General features: G+C 36.8%; 1 protein-coding gene across 5 annotated transcripts in view; it reads right to left on the reverse strand.

Moving 5' to 3' along the window:
• Window positions 1-20371, reverse strand: part of DNAH12 (dynein axonemal heavy chain 12) — a 150242-nt gene that overhangs the window by 27726 nt on the left and 102145 nt on the right. For 4 of the 5 annotated variants that reach the window (XM_037019334.2, XM_037019335.2, XM_037019336.2 and 1 more), the window contains 8 exons: window positions 17180-17269; window positions 16394-16534; window positions 14238-14479; window positions 13072-13219; window positions 12630-12775; window positions 3544-3758; window positions 2666-2858; window positions 1197-1389 (listed from right to left, as the gene is read on the reverse strand). In XM_037019334.2, coding sequence (XP_036875229.2) covers window positions 1197-1389; window positions 2666-2858; window positions 3544-3758; window positions 12630-12775; window positions 13072-13219; window positions 14238-14479; window positions 16394-16534; window positions 17180-17269 — 1368 coding nt within the window. The remainder of the gene's footprint in view (window positions 1-1196; window positions 1390-2665; window positions 2859-3543; window positions 3759-12629; window positions 12776-13071; window positions 13220-14237; window positions 14480-16393; window positions 16535-17179; window positions 17270-20371) is intronic. The other variant, XM_037019337.2, reaches the window with a different exon arrangement.

The raw sequence follows: 20371 nt of genomic DNA on the forward strand, positions 1-20371 counted from the left end.
GGAAATAAGTTGATAAATGGTTCCTATCCTTTTTCTCCTTTGAAAAAACTGTGTGATTAAGGGACAGTGAAGAGCTACTCTTGCTCTGAGGGACCGAATTGGGAAGGGAGACATTATAGGCTGTGTCAGCCATGGTCCCCAGATGGACGGCTGCCACAGAATATTACTCGGAGGAATTACATAGGAATTACTAGGATACTACCCTACTTCTTTGGCTTTCCTGAAATGGGTGGGAAAAGTCATTACTGTCACATTCGCCTAAAACTAAACCCATCCTGAGGGAAAGAGTGCCGCGACACTTTACAGGTCCCTTTTCCCAGAGCTGATACGCGGGGTGGCGGTCAGTGGAAGGATGCTGAACAATTTGTTCAATTTCTATTTAGGTTTCTTTTAATTTTTTAATTCCCCCAATATGAAGATGCGCTTAATTCATTGGGTGGGTCAGGGAGGACTGAAAATTCTCAAAATCAACAAAATCCCCATAGAAATCATTCTGTAATATCACTGAAATATGTGAACTTGGGCCTCATCTACTCTTCCTGGGCCCTAGTTTTCTCAACTGTGAAATATAAAAGATGACTGATAGCTAAGGCCTCTTCCACCTGTAAGATTGTAGGGGTCTATTAAAAAAAAAGATGCAATATAAAATACCATTTGGCTATATGAGATGAGATGAATTTGCAATAAGTATGTTACTGTTTGTGGACCACCTGCCACCCCAACTTTCATACCCCTCTCTCCAACAAACAAATGACACAGCGATGTCAGAAAAACATCCTTATTAGCTCCTAGAACCACTTACTGTCCAATTAGCCAGCAATTACCTCCACACGTCTTAAGCTCCAACCAGGAATGGACGTAGGCTGAATTCTCAAACTCAATTTTTAGATGAAGAGTCAACTAAAACTTGAATAAACCTGAGGAGCTTGCCTTACCTATGCAATAATTTAAAAACTATTTTTTAAATGTTCATTCTAAATTTATTTCTTCTGTGTATAAGTACCATTTACATCAGACCAGTTTTGAATAATTGAACAGCAAGAGATACTCTCTTGTGAGCTTAAATTAGCTTAAAACGTTTTGGTGTTTTATGAATGCTTTTTCTTTTCCAGTAAGGCTAGCATATCACTGTCCTCAAGGACTGACAGCAAACTGGATTCTTAAGAATCAAAAGATTCCTAGGATTCTTTTTTCACCTGCTGTTTCTTTGTTATCTCGTTGGACATCATTTTAGCTGAGTCTAAGACTTTAATTGCACTTTCATCTTCTAGAATGTTCCCTTCTGAAGATGATAATGTTTCTAAAATTTTTTTCTCTATATCTTTTAGCTGTTTCTTATTAGCTGCAGACTGAAGAATAAGAGCATTTCGTTCCTCTTCTAATTCTGGTCTGAAAAGATAGAAACATTTCATCTAAATTTATAGTATCTTATCTAAATTCATATCTAAATATTAGATATCAGAATTTTGTAGACATGTCATACAAACTATGATGATTAATCTCTTTATCCTGAGGGAAAAAAATTACTTCCATACAAATATTGTTTAAGAAATTCAAGCCCCCCTCAAAAAAAAGGCATTAATTGTATGTATATAAAATGTGACAGTAACATGTACCACAGTAGGACTAGGAATATGTTAGGTTTATCCATAAGGCTTAGCTGGTAAAGAGAGCATAAGAACTGGGTTAGAAACTCAGATTATTAAACTTGTTCTTTCTTCCTTGGCTTTATCATATTCGGTCTCATCTTCAGTATCTCTTCTAGAAGAGCAGACACGAAAGGGTGACTTGGCACACAACTGACTTCTCAAGCCCAAGACAACACTGGCTTCTATCTTAACAAAGATGGTATGAAACTTCAAAATAACATAACGCACCATGTTATAGAGTATGTAACAACATGGTTCTAGCCTGGATTTTATGCAAGTGGGATTCAAATACTGGGAGTGACAACAGTATCTCATATTTTCATTTATAATTAGATTTCATGTAATAGACTAATTTTAATGTTATATTAAGCTCCATTTGGAATCAAAGATTACTTCATGAAGCAATTCTTTACAAGTAGCCCTTCCAGGTATCATAATACTTTTTCTTGTTTAAGAAATAACACATGCTAGTAATGGAAAAATACGTAAAGTATAATAAAAATTAAAATTATTCATAATCTTACCATCCCCAACGATGATCACTACCAACATTCCGGTGTATTCTTCCTTCCCAACCTTTTTTTTTGTATATATGAATATTCATTCATGCATTCTTTTTTTTACAAAATATTACCCAGTGTATACAGTCTTGTATTCTGCTTTTTAATTCTTATGCTAAATATTTTATTTCATCAATATATTGTACATGAGTCTTTGAACACATTTCTGATTTTGTCCATAGCCTGCACTCCTTGGGGTGAAATTTTTTAGCTCAGACCATCAGATACAAGTCATAAGTCACAGCATGTCACCTGAATCCTACTATCCATACCGAGAGCCCATTAAAATGTGATTGGTTTATAGAATGGTTATTTTAAATGACTATATAATTATTTAACTTATAATAATACAAAATATAAGATTTGAAAAAGGTTTTGAAATAATCACATGGAAGTATTAATGGCCTACAGATATTCTGCTCTAGACCACCTGAAAGCATCTAAGAGAATACATACCTCTCCTTTGCAACAACAATACCTAGTAATTGATCTTCAAGTCCCTCTGGAGTTATCATGAAGTTGAGCAAAGACACCTTGGTAGCCAGTTCTGGCATATAGTGTGGGTTTCTTAGTTTTGTCGTGATGTAAAACTTGAAATCAAAGGAATACTCAATAATGACCTCCCCAAGTCTGATGCAATCAATGCCACCTATATTTCAGGAAACAGATTCATAATAAGTAGGCCAAAGTTACAGAGACCCTCTCTCCATGTGAAGGCCTTTCCTAGGTTACAACTAAAGGGTCCTAAAGTGATTTAAAATAGAATACAGGGGTGACAACAGTCACTACTCAGAGGCAAGTAAGCAATACACACCAGGCTCATTCACTCTGGCATGTACTGCAGGACATTTTCTGGTTGCCGTGGAGCCTTCTAAATCAAGACTATTTTTGATATTACTTCCTCTACTGATTTTCAGTCATGATTTCAAAATGATTTGTACATGACTAGAACTCTTAGGAGTCCTAGAGTTTGGCAGAGAGAACATTTTTATAAGCAGAAAGATACTCGGGTCCACATTAACCATTACTACTCAAATAATGCATAAGATAAAGGGATTTCAGGCTGGCTTCAACTTTTTAATGTTCTTTACTGAATAACAGTCTAGATAACACTGGTTAAAACAATGAAGGGAGGCAAGATGTTTATTTTAGAATATCTGACCTAAGTTCATTCCCAATAGTTGCTCCAAATTTATTTTCATGCGTAAGAAGGACAGAAGTTGTGAGTTATCAACATTATTATTAAATTTATATAGTGGATTTATTGCCTCAAAGGTATGACTCAAAGACAGTGCAATCATCTTTCAGTTCTACCAACTAATATTGATTTCTACCTTGTTTAAAAGTTTGTCTAAGCAGTAAAGGCTCTAAAGATGGATCCAGTTCTTCGCCAACATTTTCCAGTAGAAGCGGAATCCCAAACTGAATACAGTTTTCCAGTGTTCTCATATAGTCTGCATCCGATAGCTTAATAACACTAAGCTGATTTTCTTTCTCAGAGTTTTTGATCCACTTGTTGGCTTGACCCTGGGGGTCAATCATTAAAGACCTAGAATATAAGAAGAAAAATTCTGAGGGGAATAAATCGATGCTGAGATTTCTTTGGAATTAGTAATTTAAATCATAAACATCACCATCAATGTGTACAAATACAGACTGTTTCACATAGATTATCAGGAGTAATCCTCACAAAAGACTTGTGAGAAAAATGTGAAGTGGAGTCTCATCCCTGTTTATTTTTGAATTGAAGAAATTCAGTCTCAGGGACTATTTTGCCCAAGGTTCCAAGGTTACAAAAGTAGGTGAATGTCCTAAACTATGTTTTCTACCTTTATCTTGCATCTACCTACCACTTCAGCATTTTATTAAAAATAAAAATAATAATAATAATAGGAGAAATGTGGGATCAACATATAAATCAAGTACAAAAATCAAACGAATATTCATATTTGACCTGATTGTTTATAGTTCATAATGCGTGATCAAAACCGAAAGTTTCTGTGATGACTGCCCTTGTACTGTTCACCATGTAAGAATTTATTCACTATGTAAGAATTCGTTCACCATGTAAGAACTTGTTCGTTATGCTTCAGAAGATTGGAGACTGACGAGAATTAGGCTTGAGATGGATTAATGATTGTACATTGAGCATTGACCCCCCTATACTGAATTTTATTGTTGTTAACAACCATTTGATCAATAAATATGAGAGATGCCCTCTCAAAAAAAAAAAAAAAAAAAAAAGTAGGTGAATGTCAGAAGTAGAACATGGTGAGCCTGTAAGCTGTGTTCTTTCCAACATTCACACAATGTCTTCCCAGTAATTTTAATAAATGACATCTGTAAATACAGTATGAAAAATAATCCTATCTATTGCATAAAAAATGTAAAGTAAGAGACCCACCAGCCTAAAATGGATTTCCTCAAGTTATGAGTAGAACCATAAACTAAGTTTCCAAGTTTAGTCTGGCACATATTTGAGATGCATTCAGGAATTATTTTGTACAAAAGTATGGTAAAGGCTGTGATCAAGAATATATGATTCATGGTCTCAGATATTCAAAATATGATGTGCTTTCCTCTTGCTCCACAATGATGCTGACTGTCCTGTTTTCCCTTTTTATTCAGTACAGTGCATTAAATTATCTTGTAAAAATATTAGCACAGAAAGGCAAGTTTTCATCTTATGTCACATTGGCTTTCTCATTTTTTTTTTCTGTTTTAGTAGCTTCTGGGATACAATCCCCTTTTCCTTTGTCTACAAGTAAGCTCTTTAACCAAGTACTCTCTGATAACTCTGCTTTTAAACTGCCTTCCTTTTCAAAAGACAAAATGATGTAGTACTAGTTGGCTGGTTGTTTTCTTTCTCAGCTCAAATTGTGCTGAAATCCTCCTGAAAGCACAAAAAGGTCCAGACAACTCATTAAAATTTACTTCTGCTATCATAGCAAACAGAGGAAAAGTGTTATGGAAATGAGAAAATTATTTTGCATTCAACTGCTTAAAAGTTGCCTAGTAATTAGATTAGATGCTTTTAGTACCTTTCAAGGCCCCATTTAAGGGGTCTTTTTCTTCCTTGTTGATCCTTAATATTGGAAAAATACAGTATTTGTTTATTCTCTTGCAAAAGTAACAATTTTTATCAACATTTTAATGCCAATCAGTGTTCTTGGTGATGCAATAATAGAGATTCTTATTTATTCGAAAGGAATCAAACCCCTACTTAATATAACCTTATTTAAGTATTTATTACAAATAAAATTGGAAAGATGAATTGTGTCCATCAGACAGCTAAGGCCATGCCCTGGTACTTGTATTCCAAGTGCACCTCACTGTAGGTATGAAAATGCTGCTAGTCTACATCTGAGATCCTGCACGGTTTGAAGAAGGCATGGCCCATCTGTGTTTCTGACAGAGGCAGGGATTTGGGGGAAAACTAGCTTTGCTATTAAGTAGTCAGGGTGATTAGTTAATAACAATAATAAAGCAGCTTAGTAAGAATTTTCACCATGGTTAAAAAGAAAACACAGAACTTGGGGTGTAGACACTGAAATGAGGTATTTGTGATGATTATTAAAAATTACCATCTATTGAGCACTATATGCTAAGCACTTCCTCACAATTTTCCTAAGGTGGAAGTCATTATTATCCCCATTTAGAGATGGGGTGCCTAGGCACTGAGGGGTCAGTAAGTTACCAAAATCTCAAGATACAAAGTGATAGAGGAAAATTTGAATCCAAACATCTTGACACCAGGGTCTGCACTGCTCTCAACCACTGCACAATACTAAAAACAGACAAACCTCTAAGAATTATGAGCAAACACAAGGGATAACTATGCATCCAGCAGCATGACCAGCTAAACAACCTGAAAATCCTCCTGCCACCTAGTACTGGTGAGTAAAATGCGACATTTTAAAAATACAAAGGTGATGTGCATTTAAAAGATATATACTTACATACAGAAAAATACAGACACAACTGAATTCCAGAACAGTAAGTATGTGAGCAGACATGACAGCTAGCCTTGGGGAGAGTGTCAGTTCTAATAACCCAGGGGGCTCCTGAGGACCTATACGGCAGGAAGCTGGAACTGAGACCCCACATAGTAAAGCTTAAATCTGCAACAGGCTTTGTGAATCACAGATAGAAAACATCATGCTCTATGCATAAGGAGGTACGAGGGGGAGGGAAGTGTTTTGATTCCTGTCTCATCTGTGGCTGGGAAAATCTCCTCTGAGATTCTTTTCAGATACTGTATTCTTCAAGTTTGTGTCTCATTCCTGAATTCCTCCCTGAGTTCTTGAATATTTTTCTGTAGCTCCATGAGCATGTTTATGATTTTTATGTTGAAATCTCTTTCAGGAAGATTGATAGCTTCAGTTTCACTTGTCCCTCTTTCTGGTGTTTGTGGGATTTTGGTTTGAACCAGGTTCCTTTGACGTTTCATATTTGCAGGTGGTGCCCTCTAGTACCCAGAAGCTCTACTCTCTGGAGCTGCTCAGCCCCTGGAGCAATGGTGGGGGTCACAGGCAAGCAGCACCAAGGTGCCTGCTGGAAGGGAAGAGTTCTTTCTGCTTCCTGGCTGCATTGCCTGTCTCCACTGCCAGGGCAAGTGGGCCGAGCACACAGGGAGTAGCCTCTATGCTTTGCACTTGTAGCTGCCATAGGCAGGGCTGCCCTCTGGCTGGCCTGGTGCAATGGTGGGGGCAGCCGGTTTGTGAGCTGGTGACAGCTGGGAGGAAGGCACAGCAGGCTGCGTATTGCAGTGAGGGGGGGGGGGCGCTTTGAGCTGCATTGCCAGCCAGGGGGATGGAGTGCCTGAAGCTCCTGAAAGTTCCCAACCTTCTGGGCAGAGCATGCCCAGACAATTTTGTCCACCTGTCCTTTCTCCTGAGCAGCAAGCTCTGTGCAATCTTTGCCACCTTAGCAGCCCTCTTGCTGTTAAGCCCGCCTTTCTTTTGTCCCAGAGCAGCCGGATGTGGATTCCTGTTTTCCACAAGCAGCTGGAATCTCAGTCTCTCCAGGTATTCTGCCTGTCTTGGCTTTCCAACCCCACTAATCTCCAAACCACCATGTAAGGTAGGTTTGTGCTCCCAGAACAGATCTCCAGGGCTGGGTGTTCAGCAGTCCTAGGCCTTCACCCCTCCCTGCTCCATTTCTCTTCCTCCCTCCAGTGAGCTGGGGTGCAGGCAAGGGCTTGGGTCCCTCCAGCTCACGGCTTTGGCACTTTACCCTTTCCCTTGAGGTCTGCTGTTTTCCCCAGGTGTAGGCAGTCTGCCACAGCCTTCTTTCCTGTTGCTCTTTCAGGATTAGACGTATTTGCTATATTTTCATATTATATGTGGTTTTGGGAGGAGGTTTCTGTCTCACCTCTCACACTGCCATCTTTAATCGTCCTCTCCCCTGAGAGTCTATAACCATGGGTCTGTATTTTATGTGGACTTAGAATGCAAGTTCACACTATCTACGTGACCCAAGAAATGAAAGCTGGGAATTCAGCATGTGTTGGGCCAACAATACACTGGGAATCCTGTTAGAATTAAGGGCAAAACACAAATTGTGGCTGAGGCAAGAGCAAAAGGAAAACTCAACCTCTGCTGAGGAAAGGCAGGACAATGCCTTCGGCTAAAACATTATATTGTAACCAACCTTTTCCAAGAGACCTCTTACTCTAGGAGAGAAACTCCTGTTCAAGTCCAACTGCAGTGGGAGGTAGAATCTAGCTGTCACAGGAAAGAGGGTCAGAAAGGCGGAAAAGTCCTGCTGCAAAGGCCCACGTGCACAGGCCCTTCCTAAGACTAAGAATCAGAATAATGGAGAACTCCAGCTCTGTCCCAGGTAATGTGACACAGAGCTTCGAGCAGTCTGCTTCCAGGGGAGGCAAAAATGTAGAAGGAGATCCCATTTTCTGTGTCATGGGCATTCAGGAACAGTTGAAAGCTGAAGGTAAAATTAACACTGAGAAAAACACTCCAAGACTTAGCCCTCATTCTAAGTGTAGACCCACAGCTAGATTAAGCCTTGGGTCTCCTGAATTTACCACAGCAACAACAAAACACAAACCCACTTCAACTCACGGTTACACCGACTCAAGCCCTGCACCAACGGAGTGACAGAAGGAGAGGCATCCTGGAGCCAGCATCACCTAGCTCGGTCCCTATTGTTAGACCCAGGCGATCTGGCATTCAGTCAAATATTGTGAGATACTTAAATAAGCAAGGGAAAACCCCAGAACATTCTCAGGAAATAAAGACATAGACTCAGGCACAAATGTTGGAAATATTAGATAAGAACTTAAAAAATAACAGTGATTGAAATGTAAAAGAGCTAGCAGAAAAGGAGGACACCATATCTGAAGAGATGATCTTCGGCAGGGAGAAGAAACTGTAAGAAAGAGTTAAGTTGAGATACTTGAACTACAAAATATGATGTCGAACCTAAAGAATTCCTTTCATGAGCTGTGTGTAGACTCAACACAACAAAGGAATCGGTTAATATAGTTATTAACTTGGAAGTTATAAGAAATTCCCTAGAAACTCAAAAAGAAGAATAAGTGGTCAAAAGCAGAACAGAGCATCCAGTACCGCTGGGTAGTATCAAAAAGACTAATAAACACAAGTAATCCCAAAAGAGAAGTGGAAGGAAACGAATAGATCCAAGAGGCTCAGAGAACCTCGATCAGGAAAAATACCAAGATGAAAACACATGGACACACAGACACAGACACACACAGACACAGACACACACACACACACACGCCTAGACACCTCACAGTCAAACTACTGAAAACTAATGGTAGAGAAAAATGTGAAGGCTGTCAGAGGAAAAAAGGCACATTACATAAAGAGGGACCACATAAGTTGCAGAGCAGACCTCTTATCAGAAATTCAAGCCAGAAGCAATGCAGGAATATATTGAAAAGAAAATAAGAAGAAACCCTCCAAGCCCAAAAAAACTACCAATGCAGAATTCTAAATCCAGCAAAAATTATTCAAAATGAAGATGGAAATAAAGAAGAAAAGGCTGAGTGAATTAATTACTAACTGACCTGTACACAGGAAGTGTTAAAAAATATGCTTCAGGCAGAAGAAATATGAAACCACACAGTAACCCAAGAAACACAAAGAAACCGGACAGGAACACAAAGAAATGAAGAGGTCCAAAAACAGGGGGAAAAAATGAAGGTAAATACAAAAGACATTTGTATCTTTAATCAGCCTAACAGATAAATTACTGTGTAAATCAAAAATAATAACAATGTATCAAGATTTGTCACATACAAAAAAGTAAAATACACAACAGCACAAAAGGAAAGCAATATTGGCAGTATAATGCTGATTCCCATGCCATATGTGCACTCGTACATTATTATTTGAAAGGGCTCAGTGATAAATGAAAGGTGTATATTGTAAACTCTAGAGCGTACACTGAAAATTAGGAGTATATAACCGATAAACTGATAATAGAGATAAAATGGAATCATAAAAATGTTCAATTAATCCAAAGCCAGGTGGAAAAAGAACAAAGAACAAATGAGATGAACAGAAAAGAACTAGGAAAATGGTAAATCTAAACATAAGTGTATCAGTAATTCCACTGAGTATAGATGATCTAAATATACTGATTACAAGTGAAGAGAATTATGTCAATCATATCTCAATTTTTAAAAATGGGAAAAGGTTATGTAACTCCTTTTGAAACTATTTGAGAATAATTGAAAATTTTCTACGTCTTGATTCTGCTAGGGTTCATATGACCATAGGCCTTAGTCAAAATTCATAGAACTACACTTAAAGGGGGTGAATTTTACTGTATATAAATCATAGCTCAAGAAGCCTGAGTTAAAATTTTTTTTAAGTGAGAAGAAAAAGCTATTTTTAGACCAATTCACAAGTCCTCACTAAAAGAAAGTCTGAAGGGGCAAAGATAGCATTATGAATCAGTGAGGGATAACTCAAAACAGTGCTGGGATAAGTGGTGACCATGAAACAAATAAAATTAGATCATTGCCTTTCATCACATCAAAAGATGCAAAAAGAAGTTAGCACCAGGGTCCTAATTGCAAAAAGTACACTGTTTCCCAACTTAGGGCTTTTTCTGAGAACTACATTCCTGACCTCCAATACCCACATATTTACCATAACAGCTTGGCCCCCAGCCATAGGTGTCCAGACCGAAGGTGACTTCCTTGTCCCGAGATAGGCCAATCAGATTTTCTCTCACAGGAATTTGAAGTTGGACTTGATGGTTCTGGTTAATCTATATTATTCAACTGATGTGTCTTGTGAATTTAGGAACTGAGGCTTCCGTAGTGAACAGGCATGTGCGACAGAGGAATCGAGTCAGCGTATCATCAGACACAGACTAATGAGGCAAGTGACGGACAGAGACATGACGTTTCACCTTCCAGAGGCCTGATGGCCCAACTTTTCTCTGACGTATACTTAACATAGTCTGAAGTGAGCACCCCAAAGAGTGAACATCAGCTACATAAAAGGTTTTGCTGTCAGGAGGTTCAAAGAGGAGACAAAGCCTCTGTGTCCACTTATGTTGGTGTCCAGAAGGACGATATCCATAGATGACCACACTGGGCCCTAGAGGCAAGAAGTGAATTCTGGCTCTAAGGATGTAGACTCGGCCCTGTTGACCAGCTAGTCCAAAAATTACAGGTAGAAAGGTTAACTTCACTGGACTATTAGTTTACCAGAAGAGTCAGCTTTTTGCCAGAAAATGACACACTGGTTTTCTCAATTTACCAGCAACCGTGAAACCTCTGGTTTCCTTGAATTTCAATTAAGACTTAGAGATAACCCAATAGTATTTTCTGAACTGTAATTTAAAAAACCTGAATGCCCACCAAATGAATGGAAAAGAGTTCCAGAACAGAATTAATAAAGAGTCAGGTTATAATATTCTATTAAATAGAACTTGCCCTGCTCTACGGGGGAACACATTTTTTTGGAATAAATATTGGCTCTCAGATTACAATAAATTTTACTAACCATCTAGAAGTTTCAACTTAAGGACGTTCACTCTCAAAATGCTGAGAGGATAAACATTTAAAATATGGTTACATACATCCTTATTTTATTAAAACAATGTTATCAATATAAAGGAGACTTGAAGCACCTATATAGTATGGTTTCCAAAGAATATAAACAATAACTCAAGGTTTCAGAATGTAAGATTTCCTTTGCTCTTTAATGTATCTCATATTCCAAAAGCAAAGTCTAATTCCCATTAGAGTCTTAAAGGTAGTGAATGTGATGTTTCATTCCACATTTCACTTAACATAGTAATTAAGAATAAGGATTTAGAAGTTAAATTACCTGGGTTCAAATTCTGACTCCACCATTTATTAGCTCATTTACCTTACTAAATTTCAAATTAAAAATCACTCTGGGTCTCAATTTCCTCATCTGTAAAAATATCTAACTCAGGAGTTTGTGTGGATATAGGGCACTTACAACAGTACTTCATGAATATAAATGCTCAATAGTATCTCTCAGAATATGTTTGAGATATGGTCCCATGAAAAGACTTTTAAAATTTGATGACCACATGACTAAATAGCCATTTATAGGAGAGTAATTTTCCAAGTTTTTCCAAGTGATATAAATAAAAGGAGAGCCATTAAAAACCATTTGCAAAGTTGATACAGTTATCACACTACCAATGATAGCAACTGGAAAAGGTAAGTGATCTTACAGTATCTTGAAAATGGATAGAAATACAGTGAATAGCCAAAAATTAGAAACAGCCCAGGTGTCTACCAACAGAAAAACACATAAATAGTGATATATTCATACAATGGAATACTCCTCAGCAATGAAAAATAGGAACATTTTTGTGGTGCAGAGGAAGCCTTCCAACAAGAGAGTATATACAGAATGATTCTATTTATATGAAGTTCTAGAACAGGCAAAACTAACCTGTGCTGAAAAATATTCAGAATAACAATTTTGTATGGTGGGTGAGGACGGAAATTTTTGGGAAGGGGCGTAAGAGAATTCTTGGGTGTGTCTTGATAGATGCTCAGGTTGCACACATGTATACTTTTGATGGAATTCATTTAATGGTATACTTAAGTAATGTGTATATTATAGTAAATTTTACCTCAAAAGGAAAAAAAATAAATACTGAGTTTTAGTTAATGATCTGTATTTTCAAATATTTTGGGGGAAGCATATCCATATCTGCAACTTAAGCTGAAATACATAAAAAGGATGAGTTAATGGATGGAGAGAGGGGTGGATAAATAAATATGCAATAAAGCAGCAAGAATAATAAAATGTTAATTTGCAAGATCTAGGACGTGGTAGTTATGTGGATGCCCACTCTAAAATCCTTCCAACTTTTCTCTGTTTAAAAGTTTTCAAATAAAATAATTGAAAAACAAATACTTTGTATTCCTTACCAACGCCTGGAGTTATTAACAATCACTCCATTGTCTATAGAGAATGCATCTGTTGGTAACCCAGCAATATTCCAAGCTCTGATTTTTACTGGGTCACCCAGGGTCTTGCTCAGTGAGAATTCCTCTGAACATGGGATTTTTTTCTCCTGTAAGAAATAAACAAATACCTGGTGTTTTCTTTCATTTTGTTGGTTGAAATATTTTAAAAGTAAAATATTGAGTAGTCATTAGATACTACTTAATAACCCTAAGGAACAGAAAAAAACTGAATTGGAAGTTGGACTGTGAAAGTATTACTGATCAAACAAGAAGCATAAAAGAAAGACTCCGCATTTTCAGTTCTTTCTTTCCTTCTCTGTCCTTATTACCATCATTCCCCCAAAATACCCCAAACATACTTTGGATGTTTTAAAAAGAAACTTATGAAACATGAGACCACTACCTTGCACAACCTGCTCCAATCTTCTGTACACTTTTGCCGAAAGCCAGACGTAAAAGCCCCAAGGTAGGCAATCACTCCTGCTGATACTAAGACATCGCCAGTCAAATTTTCATATACTATCTGAAGGTCATCTGCAGCTTGAGACCATCTGTGATCACCAAAGGCAAAAGATAATCACCATAGAGAGGGGGAAGACAGTAACTGGAAGGGCCAGGGGCTGCCAGCCCAAACTCTGTAACAAAAAGCCATGAAATGTTGGGCAATTGCTGATCTATAAATGAGGAGCTCAGATCCCTTCTAGTTCTAACCTGCTTTAATATGTTGCTATAGTTTTTGAGTGACAGTTCACCTGTTGTTATTAGAATATTTGGCATTTCTTTTAGGACTTGTCTCTTCAGAATAAGCAAAAGCAAAACACCCACATTTTTGTCTAATAATATTCTCCAGGATGACTTGGGCTAGTGACCCTGTTATTTGTTTCAGTATTTATTGTTAGTCTGTAAAACATAAGAATACTTGCAATTCATTATCAGAAGTTACATTTAACTTGTAGAGAAGCTGACATACTATTGCTAAGGTTGATATTTTTTCCATCTAATGAAACCTTTACAATATAAAAGTACACTCCTAAACCAACTAATCTGCAGTACAAAGTATTGTCAAAGGAATATTACCACCTATTCATCCAACAAATATAACTAATAAATGACATACCTTGCTGGCCAGTACAAATAGATTAGAATACAAATAACTAGATAAAGCTGGAGTAAAAGAATAAAGCTAGATGAAGATCAAGCCAGTTGTAGCTTCTTCGAAATAAATTTCAACAAAATGACCTATATTTCCTTCCACTGTTCCCCCACAACCATTTTATTATCAAAAATTTTGAACATATATAAAATTGGAAAGAATTATACAATGATCACCCACCTACCATTTAGATTAAAAATTATGACTCGCTTTTTTTTTTTTTAACATTTGAAAGCAAGTGGCAAACACCACCTTTCACAATGGTGTTCTGTTTGAAGACTGGCTTGCTGCCTTGTAAAATGTCACACATTCTCAAACAGCTATTTTAAAATCAGTCATCATGACAAATACCTAAAGAAAGTCATATATTCAAGCCTGACTTTCTTAAATATTGTTAAAATGAATAGAAATCTGACCTTGATTTTTCTCCACCTAGCCCTCCAATGAGTTTCGAGGCTCTTTCAAGTTTCTTAGCACAGAGTTCCACCTGGTCTTCTAAGCGAGCCTTTTCCTCAGTTTTCTCGGTAAATGTTCTTCGTAAATTCTCCAAGTGATGTTCTACTCCTGCCAATTCTGCTCTCTTTTGATTCAAAAGCTCCATTGTCTCAGCTAAGGATCTCTGAGCTTCTGTTAAGCGGACTTTCTTTGGAGCCACTACCTGTGCAGGAACAATATATACTATACAGCTGTAATGTGCACTATGTACACGCACATCTATACAATCCTTTACAGATATCATGGATTAAAAATGTTTATTATTGTAACTATATTTATTACTTATTAAATTACACAGAGTAAACATTTTACCTTAAATCTTACAGATTTCTGTGTACAAAGTAAACCATATTTATGTAATATATAATAAAATATATAAATCACTCTGGACTAGCAAACTGTCAACTATTAAATAATTATTCTGAACTAACAAAAATGTACCAATATTTACTAAAAATGGCACAGTATATAGCAAAATGTCTCAAAACAGTAAGTTGCCGTTCGACTATTGCCAAAAACAGAGAAAAACATGTAACAGGAATTATAAATGTTCAAAATAAATGAATGTGGGTTTTGTTTTGTTTTTGTTTTTCCATTTCCAAGTCTGTGATTTTCTTCCCAGTCAGCTGAGGCACATATTTTGCCTTGCCTTATTAAAACTGTGACAACAGAAATACAAAGAGAAAGAAAGCTTAAAGTGAAGTTTCACTATCCAAATTGAATTTTCCTCAACAAATCTTAAAAAGCTACACTTTGTTGAGAAAGGGATTTTCTAAAATTCTTATCATACTCTTTAGTACATCAAGAATGGAGACCAGAAGCTCTTTGATCACGGAGTGTACTATAAGCCACTGTAGGATTTAGAAAATGACCAAAGGGAGTCCAAGCCAGTCTGAATGAGGGGGACCAGTCTTCCTGTGCACTGCCATGGATGAGTCTGAAGGCAAAGAGGGAAGAGGGAGGCAACGTAGGAGACACCCGTGTCCTACTCTCTCTCCTTTGGGCTGAGTCCTAATGGGGGAATGGATTAAATACAAAGGAGGCTCCACTTTGTACTTCTGACCTCTGAGAAGACCTTGCTGCATCCTCCTTTCAGCCCACCCCTAGCATGGGGCAGCTGCATCCCAATGAAAAGGGCAGCGTGGGGGTGCAGAGTGGGAAGTCAGGAAGGAACACGAATGTCTTGGCTTCTCTGCCTTACAGAAAGGATCCAGAAGATAGTACATGCCTTGTGGGACATGTGGAAATGAGCTAGGTTGAGAGCTTGCAGACCTGCTATGAGACTGCTGTGGAGGGACAAGATGTTTCATGGAAGGACATCCCAAGTAAAATGAACTTTCTCTAACAGAGGTACACAGGTTTACTCCCCTGACACTAACAAAGTCCCTACCTCTCTACAGGCACATGTACCTTATTAGGAATATCTTCCCATTTGTTACATTTTTACTATGCTGAGGTTATTCTAAACACATGCTACCATGTATTTTTAGCTGCCTTTTTATTTCTATTTCCTGCTTCCCTTAGGAGAATTCTGAAAGGTACAGAGGACAAGGCCAGTGTTTCCCTGGTTTTTGCTAGCCAGATTCACCAAAGGCTCTTAATCACCCTCTGCTTTTCCAGGAATGGGGCCCCAGCGGGTACTCCGGTGAAGGCTCCTTATCGGCGCGTGCCATTGCCTCAGGGCAGCTACCGGATCTTCTTGCAGCTGCTCCTTCTAATCAATTTTTAAACCTGAAACTCTGCCCTTGACGTTTTGGACTTGCTTCGCTTCTCTTTTTCATCTCATCAAACTCTGATTCTCTTTGGCCCCAGGTCCGTACAGTTATAGGTCAGTCTGGAAGATTCCAACCATGCCATGCTCCCACACTACCCTGCATAGCAGCCCGACTAGGTACGTCACACTCGAGGGGTCCCTCCCTGGCTGGGTGCGCGATCAGTGACTGAGGCTTCTGCTGCTCAGGACAGATTCTTTCTGGCAGCGCTTTTGGAAAGTTCTTAACTGGTAAATGTATGGCATAGGTTTCCATTTCTGGGAGTATATTTCAACAGAAAATGAAGGCGCTGACCCTCCAAATACCTTAGCAACTCTGTCATACACTTCCATAGCCATGATCCATTTACACAGGCCCTCAGCTGCGGAAGAAGCTTTAGCAACCTTGGGTGGGTCAAATTCGGGGTTTGTTAAATATTCACTACGAATCTTCTGCATAACACTCACCTATACAACAAAGATTCAGATCTTAAGATTTCAACATACATCATACAATCATAAGATGAAAAAGTAATCACGCATGCACAGTAAAAAAAATTATATAACAAGGTATGTTGTCTTTAAAAACCAAAGTCAGTACATTGAGATAATTTTAAAATAAGTGTAACTGTAGCAGAAACACAAGTCATATCTGTGAGCAAAATATGTAACCTTATTACATATAATGAGGCAAGATGCTTCTTCTAAAAAATTTAAAAGACTTTTTTGGGTTTGGAATATATATGGAAATAAGGGAAAAGAACAATTAAACATTAGTAAATACAAATTCAGGTGGAAAAGACTTCATTATACATTTTTGTTTCACATAGATTTGTGTACCAAATTTATTAATAAATTATTATAAGAAGTTAGAACTCTTTCATGTCAATAATAAATTAAAATAGTAATTTATTAAATGAGTTCAATGGTCTGAAAGAGGAGTGGTTTTGTACATTATGATAACTCATAATATAGTCATAAATAAATACTACTCCTTTATTATTTTAATCCTACAAGTGGGCTATCTTATATTTAGTAAAATACTGCATAATGTTAAAGATCTTACATATCTTGGCAAAGTTGCATTTATAGAAAAAATCCAATGAAACTCACTGGAATGTTGTCCTTGTCATATTCTCGCAGATCTCTTAAGAAATTCATATCTCCCAAAAGTTTTTTGCTAGGTCCCCAGTAATCTAATATCTGCAAGTAAAATTTATGGAAACTTATTAAATGTACAATTAAAAAAGCTTGATATAAATGTTTTCTTCTTGAAGTTTAAGCTGTATTATCCAGAAACTATATACTTTTGAAATATCATTTATTTCCTTTGAAATAAAGACTCCTCTCCCTGATAATGTGTTAAACATATCAAATATTTAAAACATGAACTTACATATTCAATTTGTTATAAAAAAGTAAACACTGAAAGGGCAATGTGATTTTCCTTTATAAAACTTAAGAAAGCAACTAGCATAAACAGCTTGACAATTTCATCTAAGAAAATATTATTATTTCAAGATTTTCCTTTATTCTTGACTCAAACCAGAAATGTAATGCTATAGACTGAAAATCTGTATTCCCCTCAAAATTCGTATGTTGAAACTTAACCCCCAATTGATAATATTTGGAGGTGGGGTCTTTGGGAGGTGATTAGGTCATGAATAGGATTACTGCCCTTACAAAAATGAGACCTCAGTGACTCCCTCTCAACTCTGCCATGTGAAAACACAGCAAAAAAAAGGCCAATTATAATACACAAAAAGTAAAGAGAAAGGAATCCAAGCATAACACTGAAAAAATTAATCAAATCACAATAGGGCAAGAAAAGAGAAAGGTACAGAGAAGAAAAAACAACCAGAAAACAAGGAACAAAATGGCAGTAAGGACATACCTATCAATAATTACTTTAAATATAAATGGACTAAATGTTCCAATCAAAAGACAGGGTGGCTGGATGGTTAAAGAAGCAAGACCTATCTATACTTTGCCTACAAGAGACTCACTTCACCTAAAGACACACATAAACTGAAAGTGAAGGGATGGAAAAAGATATTCTATGCTAATAGAAGTGAAAAGAAAGGAGTAGTAGAAATATTTATATCCAGTAAAACAGACTTCAAAACAAGTAACTAGAGATAAAGAAGGGCATTACATAATGGTAAAGGGATCAGCCCAAGAGGGTAAAACAATCATGAAAATCCATGCGCCTAACATAAGTGCACCTAAATATTTAAAATAAATTCGAACAGACCTTAAGGGAGAAATTGACAGTAATACAATAATAGCTGGGGACTGTAACACCCCACTTACATCAATGGATAGATCATCCAGACAGAAGGTCAATAAGGAAACAGTGGAATTGAGTGACCCATTAAACCGTATGGAATTAACAGATATATACAGAACAGTCCATCCAAAATCAGCAGAATACACATTTTTCTCAGGTGCATGTGGAATGCTCTCCAGGATAGATTACATATTAGGTCACAAACCAAGTCTCAATAAACTTAAGAGGATTGAAATTGTATCAAGCACCTTTTCTAACCATAACAGTGATCAGAAAAACAGTAACAGAAAAAACAGAAATCAATTACAAGAAGAAAACTGGGAAAAACACAAACATGTGGAGGCTAAACAACATTATACTAAGTAATCAATGGATCAATGAACAAATCAAAGAGGAAATAATACATAAAAACAAATGAAAACAGAAACATAATGGTTCAAAATCTGTGGGATATAGCAAAAGCAGTCCTGAAAGGGAAGTTGGTAGCAATACAGACCTACCTCAAGAAACAAGAACAATCTCAAACAATCTAACCTTACAACTAAAGGAACTAGAAAAAGAACAACAAACAAAACCCAAAGTTAGGAGAAGAAAGGACATAATAAAAATGAGGGGAGAAATAAGTAAAATAGAGACTAAAAAGACAAAGAAAAAAATCAATGAAACTAAGAGGTGGATTTTTGAACAGATAAAATTGACAAATCTTAGTCAGACTTATCAAGAAAAAAAGAGAGGACTCAAAATCAAAAATAAAAGTTACAACTGACACCACAGAAATTCAAAGGATTTTAAGAGAATTCTATGAAAAATTATATGCTGATAAACTGGACAGTCTAGAAGAAATGCATAAATTCCCAAAAACATGTAATCTTCCAAAACTGGCCCAAGAAGAAATAGAAAATCTGAACAGACTAGTAACAGATACTGAAGCAGTATGGAAAAAACTCCAAACAAACAGAAGTTCAGTAATAGATGGCTTCATGCATGAATTCTACCAAACATTTAAAGAAGAGCTGATACCTATCCTTCTTGAAGTATCTCCAAAAATAAAAGAGGAATACTTCCAAACTCATTCTACAAGGTATCACCCTAATACTAAAACCAAAACACTACAAAAAAAAAATTACTGACCAATATTCCCAATGAACATAGATGCAAAAATCCTCAACAAAATATTAGCAAACTGAATTAAAAAATACACCAAAAAGATGATTCGCCATGACCAAGCGGTTTTTATTAGAGATGTAAGGATTGTTCAATACCCACAAATCATTCAATGTGATATACCACATTAAAAAAAAGGAAAGATGAAAACCATACAGTTATCTCAATAGATGCTGAAAAAGGATTTGATAAAATCCAACATCCATTCATGATAAGAACCCTCAACAAAGTGGCTATAGAGGGAATAATGTATTGAAGACATTTTTCTATTGAGGACATTATGACCTTAACATAATAAGGGCCATAGAAGACAAACCTACAGCTAACATCATACTCAACATTGAAAAGGTGAAAGCTTTTCCTCTAAGGTCAAGAACAAGACAAGGATGCCCACTCTTACCACTTTTATTCAACACAGCACTGAAAGTCTTAGTCATAGCAATAAAGCAAGAAAAAGAAATAAAAGGCATCCAAATTGGGGAAAACTGTGACTATTTATAGATGACATGATACTACATATAGAAAACCCTAAAGACTCCACCAAAAATCTATTAGAACTTACCAAAGGAATTCAGTAAAGTCACAGGATACAAAATCAACATACAGACATCTGCTGCATTTTTATATACTAATAACAAACTAGCAGAAAGAGAAATTAAGAAGACAATCCCATTTATTATTGCATCTAAAAGAATAAAATACCTAGGAATAAATTTAACCAAGGGAAATATCTGTACTCTGAAAACTATAAGTCACTGATGAAAGAAACTGAAGACTACACAAATAAAAGGAAAGCTATTCCATGCTCAGACAGAAAGAATTAATATTGTCATAATGGCCACACTACTGAA

Source organism: Manis javanica, chromosome 3, assembly GCF_040802235.1.
Source record: "Manis javanica isolate MJ-LG chromosome 3, MJ_LKY, whole genome shotgun sequence".
Classification (NCBI taxonomy): Eukaryota; Metazoa; Chordata; class Mammalia; order Pholidota; family Manidae; genus Manis; species Manis javanica.